The sequence below is a fragment of the Copidosoma floridanum genome, unplaced genomic scaffold (genome assembly GCF_036245765.1).
Source record: "Copidosoma floridanum isolate Cflo_tuat_1 unplaced genomic scaffold, Cflo_Japanese_pri ptg000021l, whole genome shotgun sequence".
NCBI classification, from domain to species: Eukaryota; Metazoa; Arthropoda; class Insecta; order Hymenoptera; family Encyrtidae; genus Copidosoma; species Copidosoma floridanum.
The window spans coordinates 21,314,652-21,337,018 of record NW_028321898.1 but is presented as its reverse complement, the minus strand read 5'-3'; the positions used below and the strand labels follow the sequence as shown (position 1 = coordinate 21,337,018).

The window sequence follows — 22,367 nt, the reverse complement described above, 5'->3', positions numbered from 1 at the left end:
TCTTCAGTTAATACACATCACTCTCATACTTATTCGTGCTTTTTAAAGGTTTGTTTCAGTTCTACTTATTAAGATTATCTATACTTCATTAAAAAATAGCTAAAGACAGTTCATCCCAAAGATAGTGTAGTTTCTTATGTGAGCACCTATACACTAATAAATTTATAACACTAATAGGTTATGGGCCGTGGTTAATGTGATGTGGAAGAGTGTGTTCGAGAACGTTTAGCCGCCATTTTCTGTGATCGAGCTCCTCTCGTGTTTTTCTCTTCTCTCTCTCCGTCCTCTTTTTCAACTTGTCCGTGGCTGCGATGGCAGAAAAGGAAGCAACCGGAAATTCTCTGCAGGGTGACGACTGATATGAGCTCAAGAAAAGTGATCCTGCTGGTGCAGACTCCTGAAGAGATCGACAATCTAACTCATGAATTGGTGGAACAGTCTGCAACTCAGGAAGGTGTGATAGCCAAGTCTGGATCGACGGAGGCTAGAAGCTTTGGGTGGTACAACCAAAAAGATTGTCATTAATAAGATGATGAGTAGTAGTAAGTGCTACGTTGATTATAAACTTATCTTCACTTTTCATATTATTACCTCTAATATTTTTTACTCCTGTTTATTGTGTTAATTTCTAATTTATTATACGAACGTTATAAAAGATAACATACGAAAGGTGGTTTATATTATTTTAATTAAAGATGGTACAATAAAAATAGTTTGCTTAAAATTACATGACAAAGATTCTTTTTGTCTAATGGTCTTCTTTTGTTTAGGAGTTCATGGAATTCGAGATCAGGAACGTGCTTGTTTCCGCATGGGATAGGCAGACATTGAGGCAGGGAAAGAGACATATGTTGCTGCTGCAGTCGCACATCACCGAGAGGGGAGGCGCACGCTGTACGGTCACGGCTTGCATTCGGCCAGGCCACATTGTAGCTGGTGACACACATGGAACAGCAAATTTTTGATAGTTGGTCATCTTTTTGTGCCTTTCACACGCGACACGAATACCATATTCCTTCGGACAAATATTCACGCTTGTTTTCTCTATTAACCCCATATAGAATCTGGTGCCTTCACACACAAGTGGACACAAAAGTAGAGTTATTTTTATTTTTTTCCTGTACCTTTCAGGTTAAAATTTCCTTAATATGTTATCAGATGCTTATTAAAAGATAGAATATGATTTAAAGAAACTTGACGAGATGTTCAAAATTTTTGTCCTAATTGTGTGGGAATTATGCTGTTGTGGTGGACAGCCTTAGACATGTTGCGTTCGCCTGCTCAGGTTGTCCAACGTATCTCATCCCATGAGTGGCACGCATTCATTGCGTTTGTGTGCGCTCTACTTATGTTTTTCCTGAAACACAGCGTATCTTTGATTGATTGTTAAGCAGACTTTTTTTATTAACTTGGTCTGAATTATTTTAGGAGGAGACGTATACTACAGCCAGGAAATGTTGGACTTGGTTAATTTAATAGAAAACAGTGGTGGAATAATTCGACTTACTCCTAAAAAACAACGCACTCCAAGGAAAAGCCCTTTAAATAGAAAGATATGTTCGATTTACACCTCAACCGAAGATAAAAAATTAAAATATTTGAAAGATAGAAAGATAGATTTAATTGATACCTCAACTAAAAATAGAAAATTTAAAAATTTGCAAGACGAAAAAGATACTCAACAGAAGGAAATAGAGACTAATGCGTGATTTGGATAGAAGTCATCTACACGAGGTGAATAAATTTACTACCTCTACCACGGTACCTAAAACACGTAAACAAAGAATTAATTGCAAACTCTGACTTCATTGATAACTTGTTGATAGTTGAGCATGGAACATCAAGTGCTTCTGAGTCTAAAAAAAATTCTTTTAACAAAAATAGTTCATGGTATTTTAATTATTCCCTCACTCATCAAACTAAGGTAGAATTATTTTTAAGACAACTGCAATTAGAATTGAAGTGTAAAAAATGACTGCACACGATTGATCCAAAGTTAGAATATAATCTAATTACCCAAAAAAAGATGGAGGAAGATAAAGAGCAGGCATAAAACTTTATACTATTTAGATTGTTCCTAGTTTACAAAAACAGAGTATGTCACATTACTGAACCGACAGTAATGGTACAAAAAAATTTTTAAATCAAAAGAAGTGATATAAAGTTGAACGCGTATTTAATACGCAAGAAAATTCACATAGACTTGACCCTAAAAAGCAAAGTGCTATCAAACTCCACGAATTTTTCGATAGACTAATAAGAGATTTTAAACTTGTTAATGTGAAACACATAGCTTTCCTGGGAGTGAGAAAAGAGATAGTTTTTATCATGTGATTATCAATGGAGTGCCAGACATAAAAATTGCATAATTTAATAAATTGCTTGCAAGCGAGGATAGCTTGTCTTATAAATATTCACGTAAAAATATTCCGAAGCAGGAGGCTGATGGGTCACTCCTGCAACCAACAGTAAATATCGGAGCGAACCGAGGTGGGGCAGGGCCACGCCACACCACTCGAGTTGCAGCAGCAAATGCAGCCTCTGCTATCATTCAATTTTGTAAATGCAATGACACAGGCCATACCTCAAAGGACGAGGAGGAGCAAAATCTTCACAGATGCTACACCTGCCAGAGCTTGATATAGAACATCAGGGACCGCGTTAAGACTTGTAGAGGTAATTTTAACAAAACTAATGATTGGGTCTTAAGGCGCAATAGTTGTGTCATTAATAGCAATAGAAATAAAAGTAGTTAAAGCGATAACATAAATAATAACGAGAAGATAATGACAGACTGGATGATGGTAATAGTAAAAGAACCAAAGTTGAAAACAAGAAATACAGTGATAGTAGTAAAACCAACAATACAAGTAACAGGACAGGTAAAATTGGTAAAGAGTTTTTTAAACCTAATTCATAGGTACTGTGTTTGTTTTTGTTGACCCCAAAACTCTGCTCTCTACACACATGGAGGAAACTCTGATAAATGGTTGTAATAATTAACAAAGCATTTTGCCATATCCAATCTGCATTTTAAAAACTTCTTAAACTATTTTATATTTTACTTTCAGCACAATCAATCTCATAATCTAAATTCAAACACTAACGTGAAGGAGTGTAAGATATGTATTTGGCAGTCGTAGCTGAATTTAATTGCTTGCGCAATAATACGGAATTAAGATCTAGTGGCGCTGTACTGCCGCATGATAAATGTGCGACTCAAGTTCATTCCCGCGCAAATCGTCAGTTTGTACACACTATAAGGTTCATGCTCTTAAATATTTTGTTTGAGTTTGATTTATTAAGATTATATTTTTTTGATTATAGTAGAAATAAACGTATCTTTTTTTAAATCATAAAGTTCTAGTGCAGTTTTTATTTGCACACTTATGCACCTATAAGTCTCTGCTTATTTCGCTCATTACATAATATTTATCTTAGTACATTAAAAAATGAAACATTATTGATATATTTCTTTTAAATGGACATGTAGCATAAAAATCGACGTGTTAAATTGACTTTTATGTCATGTCACATAACGTATGTCAAACTTATCCATTGATTCAAATTAATCGTCGTATTACTCAGCAAATTGATGTTCAAACTACGATGCCCGGAGTTACTTTAGACGGAATTAATTTTGTCAAGTATGTACATCTCTTTCTCCACAAATAAAAAGTATGAATACATTAAAAAATTATTTTTTTACAAGTATATTGCACGTTAATGATTTGTACTTAATTCAATTTTTTCAAAAGCACTTTATTTCTTTTTTTCTTTTTTTTTTTTTTAATGTAAGCATACACTTATTTAACTCAACAATACGTCAATGAAAATTCTTGTATAGTATTCAACAATGTTGTTCAAAAATAAATAAATAAACAGTAATTTACAGTCTGTAAATACAATTTGTCAAATAAATTAACAATTATAACATGTATTTCCAAAGAGAAATAATTTTTTTTGATAAGTTGCTAATAATTATTTTTAAAAATGAGTAGAAAATAAAATTAACAGTTTTTAATGTCTAAATTTGAGACAAGTAATAAAACTTATTTTTCACTATTGTCCATCACAAGTTAATATTAAAACTTTTTAATCCTTTTAATAGTTTTTTTTTTTTTGCTGTTCGTGAGATCTTACGATACAACCATGCCCATACACATTATTAATTTAATTTTTTTTTCTATCTAATATAAAGTATGAAACAATAAAAATGATGTATTATTAACAATTATTTAGTTTTTAATGAATCTAAAAAGTCAAGTATTAGATAGCGATGATTAACCATAAAAATTATTTCTAGTTACTAATTTTTTCGATTTTTCTATGACATTTGTGACAAAAAAAATAACAAAAATATCAAAAAACAATAACTGATAAAAACACTTATTAAACATTATCATAGTCTCGAATCTGGGCTTTATAAAATGTTATTAGTTATTATTCTTTAGTTACTTCATCAGAAAAAAAATTTGCCTTTCAGTTAGAAAAATAGATTAAATGGAAATAATTAAGCTTGATATAATACTATTGGTACCTTAATTACGGTTTAGATATCGGTGAAACTTTATTAGATTTTGACCTAAACATAATTTGGCTAAAATTTTGAAGAGCTAGGATAGCGGCATGTGTTTACTTACTACACTAGCTGCATATCACCCGTAGGCGTTATGAAGAGATTTTATTGATTTATTAATTAATCAAGAGTGAGCAGGTAGAAATTTTGACTGTGCAATTAAGTTTAGACAATGTGCAGTTTTTTAATCCCCTGTGCAGTTGGAAATACCCTCTAATAAGAGAGATAACGCGATCCAACTACGGCCTGCGAATCGACTAACTTCTTTAATTTTTTATACAAAAGTGAGGCATGTGCAGTTCTAATTATTTGCATAAACGAAATGTGCAGATAAAAACACGTCACCTATAGTATTTTTTTTTTTTTTTTGCACAAATCGATAATTTGCGGGCTGGCTTCCAGGAGGTACCCTTATCTCGGAAACAAGTTTTAAACATTTCCGTTTTTATACGTGAATTACAGAGCTTATAAAATGTGTATTTTCCCATATTATACGCAGATTAAGCTGAAACTATCGTTCAGTTCTGTAAAAAAATAATGAATAAAAATGTTTTATATTGTGCTTAATTGGCTAATATATGTGCTGCAGTACGACGATCCTTACTAAATTATTTCTCCAACGTTTTCTGCTTAACATTAGGGCTTACAATTTTATGGACATAAATTCGAGATATTTTTTAACAATAAAATGTACAGAATTCTCCAACTTGAAAAAAAATTTTTTTACATATGTTATTCTGCAGTTTTAGGTTTTATTTTTATGTAATCTTTTCTTGGTAAGCAAGAGTTGTTTTTACCTTCGGTTCAAACTGTAACTAAATACGGCGAAGATTAACTATGAATTTTTTTTACAAATTTTCAATTATAAGTAATTATACTTCATAGTAAGCATCCGAAGTATTTATTTTTAAGCAAAGTTATACACTTGACTAGCAAGAACCGACAGAACTACTTGTCAATCAGTATCTGCAAAAGCAAAATGTGAATATTGCTACGACAAATTTTATTGGATTATTTACATTGGTACACGTCTATAAAAAAAGGCTTGTATTTAAAATGTTTCAAAAGTAATTTTTATAAACGTTGTACTTATGAATAAAGAAAACAGTGATTTTTTTGAGGCAAAAATATAAAGCAAACACATGTTCCACTAAACTAAGTCAGCAAATGACAGAACGTAAACTTTGCTACATTTCTAGGTTAAGCATCAGGCAAAAAAGGTGAAAAATCAACATTCAAATACACTGAACCAAGAAATTCATTGACTTACTCAATATTAACGAGCACATTCTTGCTTATCGAAAAAAATCTGAGATCAACAGTTCTAAAAGCTTCATTAGTATTATTATTATTATGTAAAATCAGTAAATAAATGGTTTTGTCTCAAAGAGGCCTGGTGCAGTGCCTCTGCAGTCTGCAGCTATCTCTTGCAGGCCTCTGTTGTACTACATGTTCTATACAGAGAGTTTACGCAACTTCTACGACTCCCCGTTTCCAAAGACCTCTCACGTGCAGTTATTCCAAGAGTGATCGAAATAAGAGTTCGCATTTTCGATTGGCTGAATGGCCAGCCACCGCCATACTATTTACCAAAATCGAACAGGTCTAATCATGCAAGCTGAATACTATATACCGGCATGTAAGCTAATCCACCAAACCTTCAACTTTTGTAAGTCTTAGTTCTTACTGAAAAAATTCATAATTCACTTTAATATTTACTTTAAATAGAAATTTTTATACATGATCCATGCATTTGTAAATTATACCAATAATTAAGAAAAATAAAAAGCATTTTACGAGGCAGTTTCTTGGCACGGCATTCTAAATATTTCTAATTACTTCAAATGTTTAAACTTTATTATAACGCTGATAAAAACTCAAAAAATTTTAGTCTTATCGAAAACGTGTACCACAAATGTATTAAAAATTCTAACTTTTTCAAATTTAAATGAAAAAATGTGTTTTCTTTTTTTTTTTTTTTTTTTTTTTTAATTTAACACTTTTTGATGGTACATTGAAAATTTCATTAAAAAAAAAAAAAAAAAAAAATCAATGTCAGCTTTGATCACTGTTTTATAGTAAATAACCACAAGTTACAATATTCGTTAAACAAAAAATATCTGCTCATTAAAAAGATTCATATATTTGTCAAACGATTTAATAGTTTAGGGGCCAGGGGTGTCTATGGCCTTTTCGTTCATAATTCACTCGTTTAGCTGCTGTTCATGTATATCGGCTAGTTAAATATGACTTTTGGACGTGGTAACGTAAAAAATAGAAAATTTCTTATGCACCATTGTTAACAATAATTATTTAAAAAACTTTTTGTTACTTGGAGTACTTATACATAAAAACTGTGAAAACTTTTGATCCGGACATAACTGCTATATTCCAAAATCCATTTTAATTTAAATTATTCCTTTTAATTTTCAACAAAGTAGGATTATAATGTGTGACAATCACAATTACTGTAAAATTAATAATTAAAACTCCATCACTGTTCAATTAACAAAGTTTAAAACTTTGTACTACCTAAAATTCTATAATGCACGTATGAAATAGATAATTTGAAACTGTATCAAAACGTTCCTTTTCCCCACAAGCTAAACATAAAATTAATCGTGATTCTCTCAACAAAGAATTTGCTACTATTATTAATATTTGATAAGAGCTATGGAAAGACTACTTTTTTTAAGTATAAGTTCTATGGAAAATAGCGTTGTTTACCAAATTATTTTAAATTACTAAGTTGTAATATAAGGTTGTTTTTTTACGCTGTGCGAATTATACAACTCTAAAAAAAAACTTTTCGAAAATCGTTAATATTAAATTAAATAACGATATGGAGTTCTATTTTTACTTCTGTAGAGCAAAAACAGCAGTAAACTAGATGTATAACATCAACTTGAGCGTGAAGATCCTTTTAACATGATGGTAAGGGCGGCACGCTGTAGTACCACAATTTTTATTTGAAATGCGTAACATCCTATTGTTTACGTAGCAAGGAAAAATACGTTGCACTATTCAGTATAGAATACAGAAGCATACAATGATTATTATGAGTCTTATAAGAATTTGATTAAATGAGTAAAAGTTAGAATATGATAATTAAACAATTTTTTCTCAAATTGACGTCATTGATAATACTTTATTCGAAACTAGTGAATATTACTAATTACATTTTTCTCGTAAAAAGCCTTGAATGGTATTAGTCTTCGTCAGGCAATTCAAACAGTGATAGTCTTTGCCCAGCTCTATATTAAGCTGAGCTACTTAGTGGTAAAAATACGTAATATACCGAAAACTAAACTTTTTTAATGGGGAATGTACACTAGTGGCTTATGATTAAATATTTTTAAAAAGAATTCAACATATGCGATGTTTTAGAAATCGTAACTAAAATGGTACATATTGTTGTCGACAAGGTAGCTTTATTCAAGTGAAAAACTAATGCATTGTGCAACTTCATCGTTAATACAAAATCAACAGAAGTGATAAGAATTTAAATACTGATTAGCAGTAAATTTAGGTTTATGATGCATGCTATGGTAAAATTAAGAAAAATTTTTAATTTCTGTGTATTTTAAGGTTTTAAGTTTATTGTTATACCCAAAAATAGATGACATTGGTCTTATTCAATTATTGAGCTTTCATACATGATTTTTTTCAATTTACATACATGTGCGTACGATTGAGTCAGAATTTTTATGGTCACACATGTCTTAAACTTCACATAACTCACTCAAGTAAAATCATAACAAATAAAGCAACTTGTAAAAAAATTCAGGAAACTAATTTATAAAAAAAAGTAACATTGCCTTTTTTCCTTTACAAGTTCAAATAAAAAATAAAATGTTCTAAAAAAATCAGACAATGATCATCTGTGTACAAAGGCATGATAAATATCAAACTTTCAACTGATAGAAACAAAAAGGTACAATTTCCTCTTTTCTCTTTAAATTAGAAAAGGTCCTGCGGTCTTTTCTTCCATTTTCATTACCATAGCTCGCCATCCTTCTCTTTTGATGGCACTTCTATGACTCGTGGTTTGTCAATTATTCGAGCTGTACGATTTCCTTTCTCCACAATTCCTATAATCCAAGCCTGGTAACCTTCTTGCTTTTCGATGTCCTTGCAATACGCAGCAGCCTGATACATACAACATATTTAGATACATAAGATTCACATTAACACAACGAAGATTGAATCTACATACTTGTTCTCTTGGTAAGCAAATGAGAAGTCCACCACTGGTTTCAGCGGAGTGTCCCTGCAAAAGCTGGAACATGTTGCCACAGGCCTTGGCTACTGCAGCCATCTTAGAAATAACTGGTAAATTGTGAATAACAAACGATACTTCGTTCTTTTGATGTTTCGCTAACGTCTGAGCATGACCCAAAAGACCGAAACCAGTGACGTCCGTGGCCCCGTGAGCATTATACTTATGCATTAGTCGTGCAGCTACGAATAAACGGAGTGACGTATTTTAACAATTTTTTAAATTTATTATTGAACCACTAAAAAGCTACTTACCTATTCGGTTGAGTCTTGCCATGCTGTCCATTGTACGTTGATAAGCTTTCCGTACGTCATCTTCACTAACGACTAACTTAATTCGATTCCAACGATCTGGCTGATCAAGCCACTGATGTGCATTAACTGCTACTTGTGTACCCAAAGGCTTTGTCAGAACCAGCACGTCACCCATGACCGCCAAGTCTGGACTGAAAAATAATTAAAAAACAGTAAATAATCCAAAACTTGGGCGATCAGAAACATAGAAAAACTTACACTATGTATTCATTTGCTTGGCAGACCGTCGTGGCAACGCCACCGATAGTACACCACGGATTGACAACAGTCTGACCACCAGTCACAGTAGTTCCAGCTTCGAGTGCAGAATCTTTGAATCCTCGCATGATCAGAGGCACTACGACATCTCTCTCTTTTTCAGTCATTTTTGTACTTACTCCTAGCAGCATCAACATGTTGTCGCACTCCGTTACTCCCATTGCATATAAATCACTGAGCACATTGGCACAAGCAATTTTACCTGTAAAAATTAGAAAAAAATAATAATTGATGGTTGAAAATAAACTCACTAAACAATGAGTTGAGTATCGATTTAGTTTGACCTACCCATCATGTAAGGGTCATCAACGAGTGGATAGAAAAAGTCTGTTGTTTGAACCAAACTGAGGCCACCGTGTCTCAGTGGAGTCACAGAGGAATCCATGCCTATGCCTGAAAGTACACAGAGAAAATTTAGTTTATGAACAACAATACATGAATCCATGAACAACATCAAACAAAACACGTGCAAGCTTACCAATACGCGGTGTGGCCATGTGCATGAAGTGTCCATGCTCATGATCCTGGGCGCTACCATCGTCAGCCTGCAGTCCCTCAAGGAGTTTGCCAAGAATCTCCTGAGGGACCTTACACCCTCATCCTTTTAAGTCGGCAAACCGCGTCAAGCGGAAGGTTGCGTCCAGGTCATGAGCCATTGGATCAAAAGGCCTACGCAAGGCAAGGGCATTGGGATTATTCCCTAACTCCAGCTGAGCCACGGCTATGGCATCCTGGTTCTGCAGATCTCCCATTCTTCTGATAGTATACGTGGTGTCTAGAAATTTCCACAAAATCATACACAAAATTACAATGCTCTCTACTCGTAATACAATCAATTGCAACTGAATTTTTGAAGTAAATGTGTAATTATATAGTGTTAGTGAAACATTTTTAACTTAACAGATAATTTGAAATGTAACGATATTTTTTTGGCTCATCAATTGAAATAAATGCAGTCTCAACAAGAAAAAGGATACGGAATTACGGAAGCATGAGTATCTAAACACAAGTACTATTAGTGTGAAATCAAACAAGTGGGTATGCATTGACATTTTAGTAACAGTAGGTTATGAATAAAACTAGAATGAAAACCTAGAGATATGAAGTACTTAGGTACCTGTACCATTCTACGTAATTAACTGCAACATTTGACCTTTGAATCATCTTTCATCACCGTGACATAACCTCTAAATACAATAAGCCGGTCTGACTCCGCCTTTAATAAATTACAGGTAGGTACACATGGTCGTACATCTACTTGGTATCCGGTTAGTCATCATTTAAACAAAGCTCTGTTGATCTTCCTCGCTTATCAGAGCAACAAATCAAATAGTGAAGAACATCCAAAATTTTTCACTATCTCTTTGGCTTCCAAAAAAACGTGAAAAACACGAGCTCCGAAAAAAAGTTTGATTGTGTTTTATTGTGCCACATAGCAGGTAGGTACTTGTCACACGGAGGAGAGAAAAATCGCGATAAGTACCTAATTAAATACAGAAAGTTGTGGCCGTGCAACGTATTTAATATTATAATAATGAAACAACGTGAAGTACATGTTGTATACATAAACGAAATAGCAGCCAACCAACTTCAAATATTGGAGTTACAAATTCACGTAGTATATGGGTATACAAGTACTGTTAATGGGCAAGTATATCGTCAAACATACGCGTAGCTAGAGGGTTCGAGTCTCGGGTAGGCGTGGAGCCACGGATACCTAACGAGGCCTTCATTTTTCAACAATCACGGTATAGGTGATCTACTAAGCTACCCACCGGCTTTCGAAAATAACGATCACCAACGTAACGTGTAAAGGCTCGATTAAAGCAAAAAGCAAGGGACATCCGCAATCAGGATCCGGTCATTAGAAGCACCTATTCGATTTCATAAATATATGGTGATAAAAAACAAAAATTACCCTTACCGCTTTTACGATTCACAACAGTTGTAAGTACACAAGAAAATCCGTAGAGACCTAGAGACCAGGTAGAGACTGTGCACTGGACACTGGCTGCGTCGCTGCGTGTGCTGTGTACCTACCTTTTACACCAGCCTCGTACAGTGTACACTTGCGCCGTGTAGAGTCTACAAAAGCGAGAAGAAAGACAAGAGAAGCGGGACGCAAGCAGGGCAGGGACGGGACTACGTTGCTGACGAGCCCATGGCGGGCGGATCTTCGGAAGTGTATACTGTGTCTGTCGCAAGTATTTTTGTCTCCCTCCTCTCTCCTCTCCTCTCACGCGCAGCCAATCTTATAGCCGCGAAGTTTGAAAGTTTGTTTTCGTAGTTGTCGTGCAGCCTCGTAAGTGTATTTGGGAATCGGTTGAATTTATTTGTCACTTCATACACTTACTTGCTCTGGTGAATTACAATTCACTGTAAGTGTTTGTTGTGCAATTTTTGGGTGATTTTTATACAGGACCAGTGTATGGGAGTGCTTTATGATTTTGTCAGAGAAAAATTTTGAATCTAGTACAAGGGTGATCTCAGTTGGTCACATACTGTATGTGTGAAAGGATGTGTGTACGTAATCAAGTTTTTTGACTAATTCAAGTAATTATATGATCCAAATAGGCTCATATTTTGTTTGTAGCTTCGAGTTGGATGCCTGTAAGCTGATGGACTACGTTTGGACAAGTTTCTTTGAAAGAAAAGGAAAAATTTTGACAGAATTTTTAATGCAGCGCTCTGAGACAAAAAATAACAGTTTTTCTGCAATAGCTTTTTTCACATATATTTTACACTTTGGCGTTCCAAGACAGATACAACGAGACATGGCAGATCTTGTTGAGATACAACTTTTTTGCATAAGTTTTTCTCTACATCGTAATGCAGACGCCCTATAATGTAAAATATATTCGAAAACAAAGGAAGAAGACGTTTGTTCCTGTTATAAAAACAAATTTAAATTCTACAACAAAATTTTAAATACCAAAGTTATAGATCTTCTAACAATACATGTTTTGTGTTGACCAACTTCATCTATAGTGTAGTTACAATACTTAGCTTATTATCGAAAAATGGTTTAAAATGGCTGAAAAAGCGTTTGTTAGCTTAATTTCAAAGTTAGCATATTGATACTAAAACTCAGTTGGATATAACGAAATAATATTAAAATTCAATCATATTATTTAAATAACACTTTTCTCTCTGATGGTACCTGGTGCGTTGGTTGTGCCTTACATGCAAGACATAGTGTTTTGCATAAATTTAGCCGCTTGTTATTCATGGAAAAAAAAGATTGTTATCTTATAAAAACTATGATCTATGTTATTTTTCAACGTTTTTTCAATTCATAAAAATTCAGTAACTGTATAATGAAAAAACATCTAGTCAAAACTGATGCAAATCAAAATTGTGAAAAACGGAATCAAGGTAGACAACATTTTGTATAATAATATGACCACTTATCTTGTTGAAACAAATTTTATACAATTTAATACTGTCAAAGATTTAAGTAACAGATTTAGGGTTCGTTTAGATGGATCGGAGTCTAAGGGTTTAGGGGCCTTTTTCATTTACTGAAACTGAAACACTACAAAGTTTATTTTGTTTGAGCTTTATAGTGGCACACATAATATACAGGAGTAAAAGGTATACCATAGATTCATAGTATTTTGCATGATATAATGATACAAGATTGTGCTAAATATATGCATATTTTTGCTACCAGAATCAGCAAATCAGATTTGAGACCAAACGAGCGCAATGTTGTGAAATACAAGTATCTTATCTTATCTTATCTTACTATCTTACTAATATACAAAGCAAAGTCGCTGTAACCGTTGTAATCGCTAACCGCGAAAACTACTGAACCGATTTTGCTGAAATTTTGCACACTGATTCATGATACTTCCTAGATGGTTTTAGTATAGTTTTTATCTTAAGAAATTTAATAACAATAGCAATTAATGAGCTCAAAGTTTTGCAAAAATACGCCAGCTTTTTACTTCAGTTTCAGTTCAGTAAAATCCGCTAGATGGCGACGACATAAAATCGAAGCTACCTGCAACATAATTAAATAAGTGTGGTTATAATAGGCCGGAGCGTCTCAATAGTGATGTAGTCGAGCTTCGGCAGTTCAACGAGCTGTATAGAGAATGCTGATGATAGTCTTGCAGCTGGGTATCCCGGTTATGGACGACACTCTTCTTTAAGGGGAAAGGGACCTAGGTGGCCATTCACCCTGAATCTCAAGTGCAATCGAAAAAAAAAAATTAATTCCAACCGATGCCGTCTCTGCCACAATACTTACCAGAAGACATATCTAGCCAGAGCACAATCTGCATCAACTCTTCAGAGTTGTGTGGCAGTCCCACCGTCCCACCTGATGCAGTTAGAGAATTTGTGGCTACAAATGTAAGCATAGGAAAACAGCTCTGAGGGGCACAGGCAGCCACAACGGCTACCTTCTTGGTCGTCGGGTCCCCAACGCGCTTACCTACATGTCCCCGTCTAACGATGAGCGGTTGGTTATCCGGGGAACGACCCGAGACGAGATATTCTTTGGTCAGCGGCGTACCTCCCTCCATTACAGTCTCCGTACATCGAAACTTCCAGGGTAAGAATCAAGCAACCCATAGTCAGCTCTTCATCATCAGGAATAATAATAAAGAATAAGCTTGGAAGTTTCACCACTGGCGCTTTTTAGGGCCATTATAAGTATTTACGTTCCCTACTTAACCATTAAATTCATCGGTTCTTTTTAGGGGCCACCTAAGTGTAAACTACCTTGCCAACAAATACATTTTTATTATCATTTCCGGAAGCGATTTGTCGACTAAAAGACTATATTAACTAAAGACGGGCACTATTAAACCAAGTCAGCTATTCACTGGCAGACGTCACCTGCTGAGTTGTTCTTCGCAAGGCTGGAAAACCCGGTGACCGACGACCCTATATTACCCTCTCGACTCTAAGCATTTCACCAGAAATCACTGATCCTCTCCAAGGTCTGCGCTGGGCAAACCTAAGTATAACAGCTATAAAGGAAAAAAAACTTGAGCCAACGGGACAGCCTCCACTGGACAAGTATCACTAACCAATCTCCCCATCTAAGATCACCAAAACAACTGAATCTGCAACTAAAAAAGGTGCTTTAGACACCAACGTCTTCGACGTTATACCGGGAGACGTTGGGAAAGAGCACTACAACTAGCCCCAAATCTTCGGACTTTGTAATTTTTCTCCCAATCAGTCTGGGTCTTCAACAGCAAGCCAGAAAAGATCACCCTGAGGTATCCAGGCAGTCACAATTGCTGTTAACTGCAGTCAAGAAAGAGCTAACTTAAGAAGCTCACCGGTCTTTTTTAGGGCCATCGGCCGTCGAACTACCTAGCCAACAAATGTATTAAAATTAACAAAGTTGACTGAAAATAGCCTTTAGGGGTCATAAAAGTCGTAAGCATGCCAATAGTCGCAAAAGGGTATATTGGAAAGAAATCTTCAAATGTATCTAATGAATACAATTTGAATCGTCAAGAAACTGACGCAGAAAATTTATCGAGATTGAAACAGCAGCGTCAAAATCGACAACTTAAGAGTCCATTACGTGAGAGATCAGCTTTTCATTGTACCCTCACAGCAATCTCTGAAATCTTTAAAGATCCTACTTCAGATTTTTAAATAAGTAGAAAATGTATTTCTGTTTTTGTGGCAATAAAAATGTAGGGTTTAAGGTCCAGGACTTTGTTGCTCTGGTAATAAAATTGTGAGATATGAGAAAAAAAAATTTTTTTTAATATAAATTTTTTGGGGGTTTAAAATCTTAACAGCTTTAAAAAATAGCCCTTTTCGTGAATTACACAGAAGAAACTGTAAATCAACAACTTCTTATAGCCATCGATTATTTTATAACATAAAGAACGCACGGTACTTTTCAGCATAATTATTTTTTTGAATTTTTACACCTTATTATTTCACCAAATAAACTGTATGGATTCCGAAAAAATATGTTTTTAATAAGAAGATTTTTGTTCTGCGATGTATCGGGAATATGTGTAAAATTTTCTAACTAAAAGTGTTTCACATTACATGTCAACACACTACGGTGTTTTATTTAGTAAGTCTCGGGTGAAGCCGAGACGGGGGGCTGCTAGTAATATATAAAGCAAAGTCGCTAAAACTGTTGTAATCGATAACCGCGAAAACTACTGAGCCGATTTTGCTGAAATTTTGCATACCGATTCTTGACACTTCCTAGATGGTTTTAGTATGATTTTTATCTTGAAAAGTTTAATAACAATAGCAATAAATAAGCTCAAAGTATTGCAAAAAAATTTCACTTTAGTCCAGTAGGATCCGCTAGGTGGCGTTGACATAAAATCGAAGCTACCTGCAACAGAATTAAATAAGTGTGGTTATAATATGCCGGAGCGTCGCAAGTATTATTGCAATCGTCTACTGGCAGGTCATCGAGCTGCATCAAGAATGTAGATGACAGTCGTGCAGCTGGGTACCCCGGTTACCGATGACGCTCTTCTCCAATGGGCAAGTGATCTAAGTCTACTTTCACCCTGAACCTCTAGGATTGACGAGTGCTATCAATAAGAAATTTAACCGATAACGTCTCCAGTGGAATACCAGGAGACGTGTCTATAGCCAGAGCACATCCTGCTCCAACACTTCAGAGTTATGTGGCCGTACCACAATCTGTCCTGGTGCCGTCAGAGAATTTTATTACTACAATTGTAAGCCAGGGAAGACAGCCCTGAAGAGTACGGGCAGCCACAACTCAGAAGTTGGCAGGAGTCATGGACATTTCTCCCAACGGACAAAACTCCCGCCAATCAGAGGCGAATATTTCAGATATCTCCTACCAATTAGAGTGCACTTTATAACTGTAAGTTTTTTCCGCAAAAGCAGGAAATACAAACATTGTCGGTAAAGTAGACTAGTAAAATTACTGATTTACCCTGAAGATGTCAGCATAACGAAAAACTATACCTCAATACAAATAACTTATTTTCAATATTTCTATGTACATACACCTATCTGCATATAATTACTTTGCAAAAGTTGCAAATGGAAGAAGAGCAGTTTGGCATGTTCTCAATTATTATAAAATAACTGTCGTAAAAGAAGATTGCGACTGACATGCGCGTGCACACGCACACACATACATATATAAGAGAATACTAATTAATTGTATCCGAATTACAAGTTACTTTATTAAAAAAAAATTTACATATGTATGTATGAGTTGATATTGTTGAATTCTACGGAAATGGCAATGAAATTATGTTTTATTTAGTTTTTTCTCTCTTTTATTTTAATCGTTTATACAAAACATTATCTACATAGCTACAGCATATAACTGTTATTCTATGCTAATTTTATTTTTGTTATTTAGAACAACCTTTAGAAAAAATTTGAAGTTTGTCTGATCAGTCATTTTACACAATATTTTATTTTTATGAAAAAAAATACTTAAAAACATTTTAAGATATAAATTAAATCTATTTGCTAACTGTATGTCTTGTGTACATTAATCTTATTCATCTACATTATAAAAATAAATTTAAGAACTCAAAAACAATGTGACTAGATATTTGTACAATCTATAGAGGCGTAGTCGTTTTGAATACATTTGGCAACTCATCGATCATTCTAATGTACATACTATATAGTACGTACTATTGCTTCGTACGGACATACATATATCTCTGCTATGGAAAAATATTTGAATGAAAAAAATTTTTAGATTCATGCTATTACATTACGTAACATTCTTTTGTCTGCTGACATGTGTGTTGACTAACAAATTTTCAGATTTTCAAGCAACGGATTTACATAGTGGAAATAAATGAAGAGTTAAAAAGACTACATAGTTTAAAAATTGAAGTAACCGACATTCTAACGTACATATATTACTTTAATACACATAATCATCAAACTTCTTCTCTTTGCGCATTCTTTTTCCTACTATTACATTTTCTATATTTTAAAGCTTTCGTTTCACTCGTCTAGCTCCAACGCTCTTCTTTTGGTTTCTTTTAATCAGTGGCCCTGCTACTGTCACATTTTCGTGCTCAGGATCATTTTTCAACTCTTCGAGGATGATCACTTGATTGTCTATTATATGATCTAGCACCTGAAAAAATGTAACTTATTAAATTGAGCTTTACACAATTTTGAATTATAATGTACAGTTTTTGATGCATAATCTACATGTGGAAGCTTTGGTTTCACTTGTGCAGCTCCAACGCAATTATTTTGATTCCTTTTGATCAGCGGCTCTGTCACTTTCACATTTTCATGCTCAGAATCATTTTTTGACTCTTCATGGCTTAGCACTTGATCGTGTGTTATATCATCGAGCACCTAAAAAGATATTATATAATAAAATGAGCCGTACACTTGAAATATAGTTTACAGTTTCTGATATAATAATTATTGTTCAAAACAAGTATTTCGATACCACTGCATCTATATGTATTCATACACATTTTTCAAGTGTTATTCTCAAATAATGGAGGCACATTTAGACATTCATACAGTATAAACATTGTTGTTAAAATTTTCTGTCTCTTTTCTCTTTCTCTTTAAAAGTTTTTTTTTACTTTACTTATAATTGTATTAGTACATTTAAACGTTAATTAATGAAATAGTATATAACGTACCTAGGCCAGAAAGTGGGGCTATTACTGACCGCGCTATGTAATGCGCGGTCAGATGTAGCCCCACTTTTTGGCCGTGGTACGTATACTTTTTTTCCTTACACCTCCGCCGAAAGTTCGTCACCACGGTTTTAGTTTTGTTAAAAATGATGGTTCAAAGATCCAGTCAAAGATTTAGTGCATTATGCATTATTGTTGATCGATCGGTCGCTCGAACAATACCACTTAAATGCACGCAGATGAGTGTACATGTGTATAGGTATATCTATATATATACGCTTGCCGAGACTGTAGTGTATATTATATAGAATCAGATTGGGCCGAGGATTTGTGCAGGTTGGTCGTGCTGGCAAAACGAGAGGAAGAGAAATCCGTTTAAATTCGAATCATGGATCCTATAAAAATCATTTTAAAAATCCTAATGTTTATATCCGTAAGTGCAAAATAAATCAGGTTATTATCAATAACTATTATAATTGTGATTAGCATAATTCGATTAAATAAAAGATTTCATAGTTTATTTTTGTATTATGACATGTATATACTACATTTATATACTAAATAAATCATTAAAGTGAAAGTAACTGATCAAAAAACATTAATTTAATAGTTTTAATTTTGTGTTGTGTACTCTGTTCATATAAAATTAAAAAATTTACATATACATGTAAATTGTGCAAAAAAAAAATAAATATATGTCCAATAATTTATGTAAATAAATATCCAATGATTTTCTGTGTTGTATAAACTATAAAGGTTATAACTCCGTTAGCCGTATATATATATATGTAGTGTATAACTGCTTCTCGGTGCTGAATATATAACTATATATATCTGCGCACTTTGTTCTGCGCACATATGGCAGGACTGATATCAGCGATGGGATATAGTTCCGGCCAGATTTGGGAATTCTCTAGGACCCAACCTCTCTGACGTGGGAAATCACTAGATCAAAAAAAAATTGGTACCAAAGGTGACGCGCGAGATTCAAATAAGGTCCAATAACACAAGCATCCATCACCTGATGACCCGGGGCGCTTACTGGCCACTCTTTTAAATAAATAATTATTAATAAATAACACAAGCGCCTATCACCTATTGACCCGGGGCGCCTACTGGCCACTCTGTTAAATAATCAATTAATAATAACACAAGCGCCTATCACCTAATGACCCGGGGCGCTTACTGGCCACTTTTTTCAATAAACAATTATTAATAAATAACACAAGCGCCTATCAACTGATGACCCGGGGCGCTCACTGGCCACTCTTTTAAATAAACAATCATTAATAAATAACACAAGCGCCTATCACCTAATGACCCGGGGCGCTCACTGGCCACTCTTTTAAATAAATAATTATTAATAACACAAGCGCTTATCACCTAAATACCCGGGGCGCTTACTGGCCACTCTGTTAAATAAATAATTATTAATAAATAACACAAGCGCCTATCACCTGATGACCCAGGGCGCTTCCTGGCAAAACTGTTAAATAAATAATTATTAATAAATAACACAAGCGCCTATCACCGTATTACCTGGGGCGCTAATTGCAAATCTAGTAAATAAATAATTATTCATAAGTATGTCAAGCACCTTCTTCCTGAGGATCCAGGACACTTGTTTGCAACACTATTAAATGATAAAAAGTTGATCGATAACACATTAATTATATCACAATTTTGATTGCCTATCTAGTACGACAAAGATCTTTTTAATTGGCGCTCTTGTAATTACTTGATAATTTATTATTCAATAGTAGCTAGTAAGCGCCCCGGGTCATCAGGTGATAGGCGCTTGTGTTATTAATAATTATTTATTTAACAGAGTGGCCAGTAAGCGCCCTGGGTCAATAGGTGATAGGCGCTTGTGTTATTTATTAATAATTATTTATTTCAAAGAGTGGCCAGTAGGCGCCCCGGGTCAATAGGTGATAGGCGCTTGTGTTATTATTAATTGATTATTTAACAGAGTGGCCAGTAAGCGCCCCGGGTCAAAAGGTGATAGGTGCTTGTGTTATCAATAATTATTTATTTAACAGAGTGGCCAGTAAGCGCCCTGGGTCATCAGGTGATAGGCGCTGGTGTTATTAATAATTATTTATTTAAAAGAGTGGCTAGTAGGCGCCCTGGGTCAATAAGTGATAGGCGCTTGTGTTATTTATTAATAATTATTTATTTAAAAGAGTGGCCAGTAAGCGCCCCGGGTCATCAGGTGATAGGCGCTTGTGTTACTAATAATTATTTATTTAAAAGAGTGGCCAGTAAGCGCCTCGGGTTATTAGGTGATAGGCGCTTGTGTTATTAATAATTATTTATTTAAAAGAGTGGCTAGTAAGCGCCGTGTGTCATCAGGTGACAGGCGCTTGTGTTATTTACTAATAATAATTTATTTAACAGAGTTGCCAGTAAGCGCCCCGGGTCAAAAGGTGATAGGTGCTTGTGTTATCAATAATTATTTATTTAACAGAGTTGCCAGTAAGCGCCCCGGGTCAAAAGGTGATAGGTGCTTGTGTTATCAATAATTATTTATTTAACAGAGTGGCCAGTAAGCGCCCTGGGTCATCAGGTGATAGGCGCTGGTGTTATTAATAATTATTTATTTAAAAGAGTGGCTAGTAGGCGCCCTGGGTCAATAAGTGATAGGCGCTTGTGTTATTTATTAATAATTATTTATTTAAAAGAGTGGCCAGTAAGCGCCCCGGGTCATCAGGTGATAGGCGCTTGTGTTATTTATTAATAATTGTTTATTTAAAAGTGTGGCCAGTAAGCGCCCCGGGTCATCAGGTGATAGGCGCTTGTGTTACTAATAATTATTTATTTAAAAGAGTGGCCAGTAAGCGCCTCGGGTTATTAGGTGATAGGCGCTTGTGTTATTAATAATTATTTATTTAAAAGAGTGGCTAGTAAGCGCCGTGTGTCATCAGGTGACAGGCGCTTGTGTTATTTACTAATAATAATTTATTTAACAGAGTTGCCAGTAAGCGCCCCGGGTCAAAAGGTGATAGGTGCTTGTGTTATCAATAATTATTTATTTAACAGAGTGGCCAGTAAGCGCCCCGGGTCATCAGGTGATAGGCGCTTGTGTTATTTACTAATAATAATTTATTTAACAGAGTTGCCAGTAAGCGCCCCGGGTCAAAAGGTGATAGGCGCTGGTGTTATTAATAATTATTTATTTAAAAGAGTGGCCAGTAAGCGCCCCGGGTCATCAGGTGATGGATGCTTGTGTTATTGGACCTTATTTGAATCTCGCGCGTCACCTTCGGTACTAATCTTTTTTTGATCTAGTGATTTCCCACGTCAGAGAGGTTGGGTCCTAGAGAATTCCCAAATCTGGCCGGAACTATATCCCATCGCTGACTGATATGAGGCTTTTTCTAGCTCAAAATCGGGTCAGATGGAACGAACTTTCGGCGGAGGTGTAAGGAAAAACATAAACTATATTCAGCCAACTATAAATCGAGATTTTCATGTAACAGAACTGAATCTTTAAAAATATGTTTGAGACAATAAAATTATTTTTCATCTAAAATTTCATTACAAGTATCCAAATATCTTACACGACGAAAAAAAAGCATTTACAGGTTTTTTCTTAGTTATAGCATTGGAATTACACAATTTTTGTAATCGTGTTTCTTTTAATTTGACGTACGCATTTTATATTGACTTTCTCACATATTCAGTTTTGACAACTACAACATACTTCTTTACTCTGCCTGTCTTTTCAAGTTCGCATTCAAATACACGTATTGAAATTCCCGTGGAAAAATAATTTACTCAACTAATGCGAGTATCCACGAAAATCATTACTATGTGTATGTTTGTTCTTATCAATCACTGATTTTACCCTGTTTGAATTATTATCTTTTCTATGTCCTGTCACCTGTTTAACTTGGTCAGCTACCATTGACGAACCAAACTGAAAGTTGATAAAATCCAAGACGTCGTCCTCGACGTCGGAGTCGATTATTTCTTCTACACATTCGTAGCCATCTTCAACGGGTTCACCTAAAAATAAATCAAGTATGGCATTAGTTCTAACTGTCGGATTGTTTCACAAAATTAATACATTGTTAAATCTTAATATTACTAAAAACACTTAATATCGATTTCCATTGCGTTACATTATTGCGTACAGATAATTTATCAAAGAGACTTCTATAGTCAGACAAAAAATCGTTACAGACTGTGAATGGTAATTTATCCCAGTAACTGTTGGAGTAAATTAGTAAAAAATTCAAAATAAGGAGTGATAATAAGAATTAAAAGGGTTCAATTTTTAATTAGTAACTTTTTTTTAATAGTTCTACCTTCGG

The 22,367-nt window shown here is 34.6% G+C and overlaps 1 protein-coding gene and 1 long non-coding RNA gene across 4 annotated transcripts; one reads left to right on the top strand and one right to left on the bottom strand.

Moving 5' to 3' along the window:
* On the top strand, window positions 1-3,518 carry LOC106643673 (uncharacterized). Of its 2 annotated transcripts, none has more exons than XR_002759700.2 (6): window positions 1-48; window positions 178-542; window positions 771-967; window positions 1,429-1,734; window positions 2,439-2,676; window positions 3,072-3,518. It is a non-coding gene; the product is annotated as an uncharacterized LOC106643673 (long non-coding RNA). The 2 variants fall into 2 exon arrangements; XR_016293157.1 differs by having other exon boundaries at window positions 2,439-2,989.
* A 4,642-nt stretch (window positions 3,519-8,160) lies between these two features.
* Window positions 8,161-11,585, bottom strand: Sps1 (inactive selenide, water dikinase). 2 transcript variants are annotated; one of them, XM_014358897.2, is made up of 7 exons: window positions 11,355-11,585; window positions 9,909-10,205; window positions 9,719-9,823; window positions 9,371-9,632; window positions 9,113-9,303; window positions 8,796-9,040; window positions 8,161-8,728 (listed from the first exon to the last, which is right to left on the bottom strand). In XM_014358897.2, exons 2-7 carry the CDS (start codon window positions 10,180-10,182, stop codon window positions 8,576-8,578), a joined length of 1,230 nt encoding a protein of 409 aa, XP_014214383.1. In that variant the 5' UTR covers window positions 10,183-10,205; window positions 11,355-11,585; the 3' UTR covers window positions 8,161-8,575. The 2 variants fall into 2 exon arrangements, with proteins under 2 accessions (XP_014214383.1, XP_089450722.1); XM_089594596.1 differs by lacking the exon at window positions 11,355-11,585 and adding an exon at window positions 10,554-10,799.
* Window positions 11,586-22,367: the final 10,782 nt, after the last annotated feature.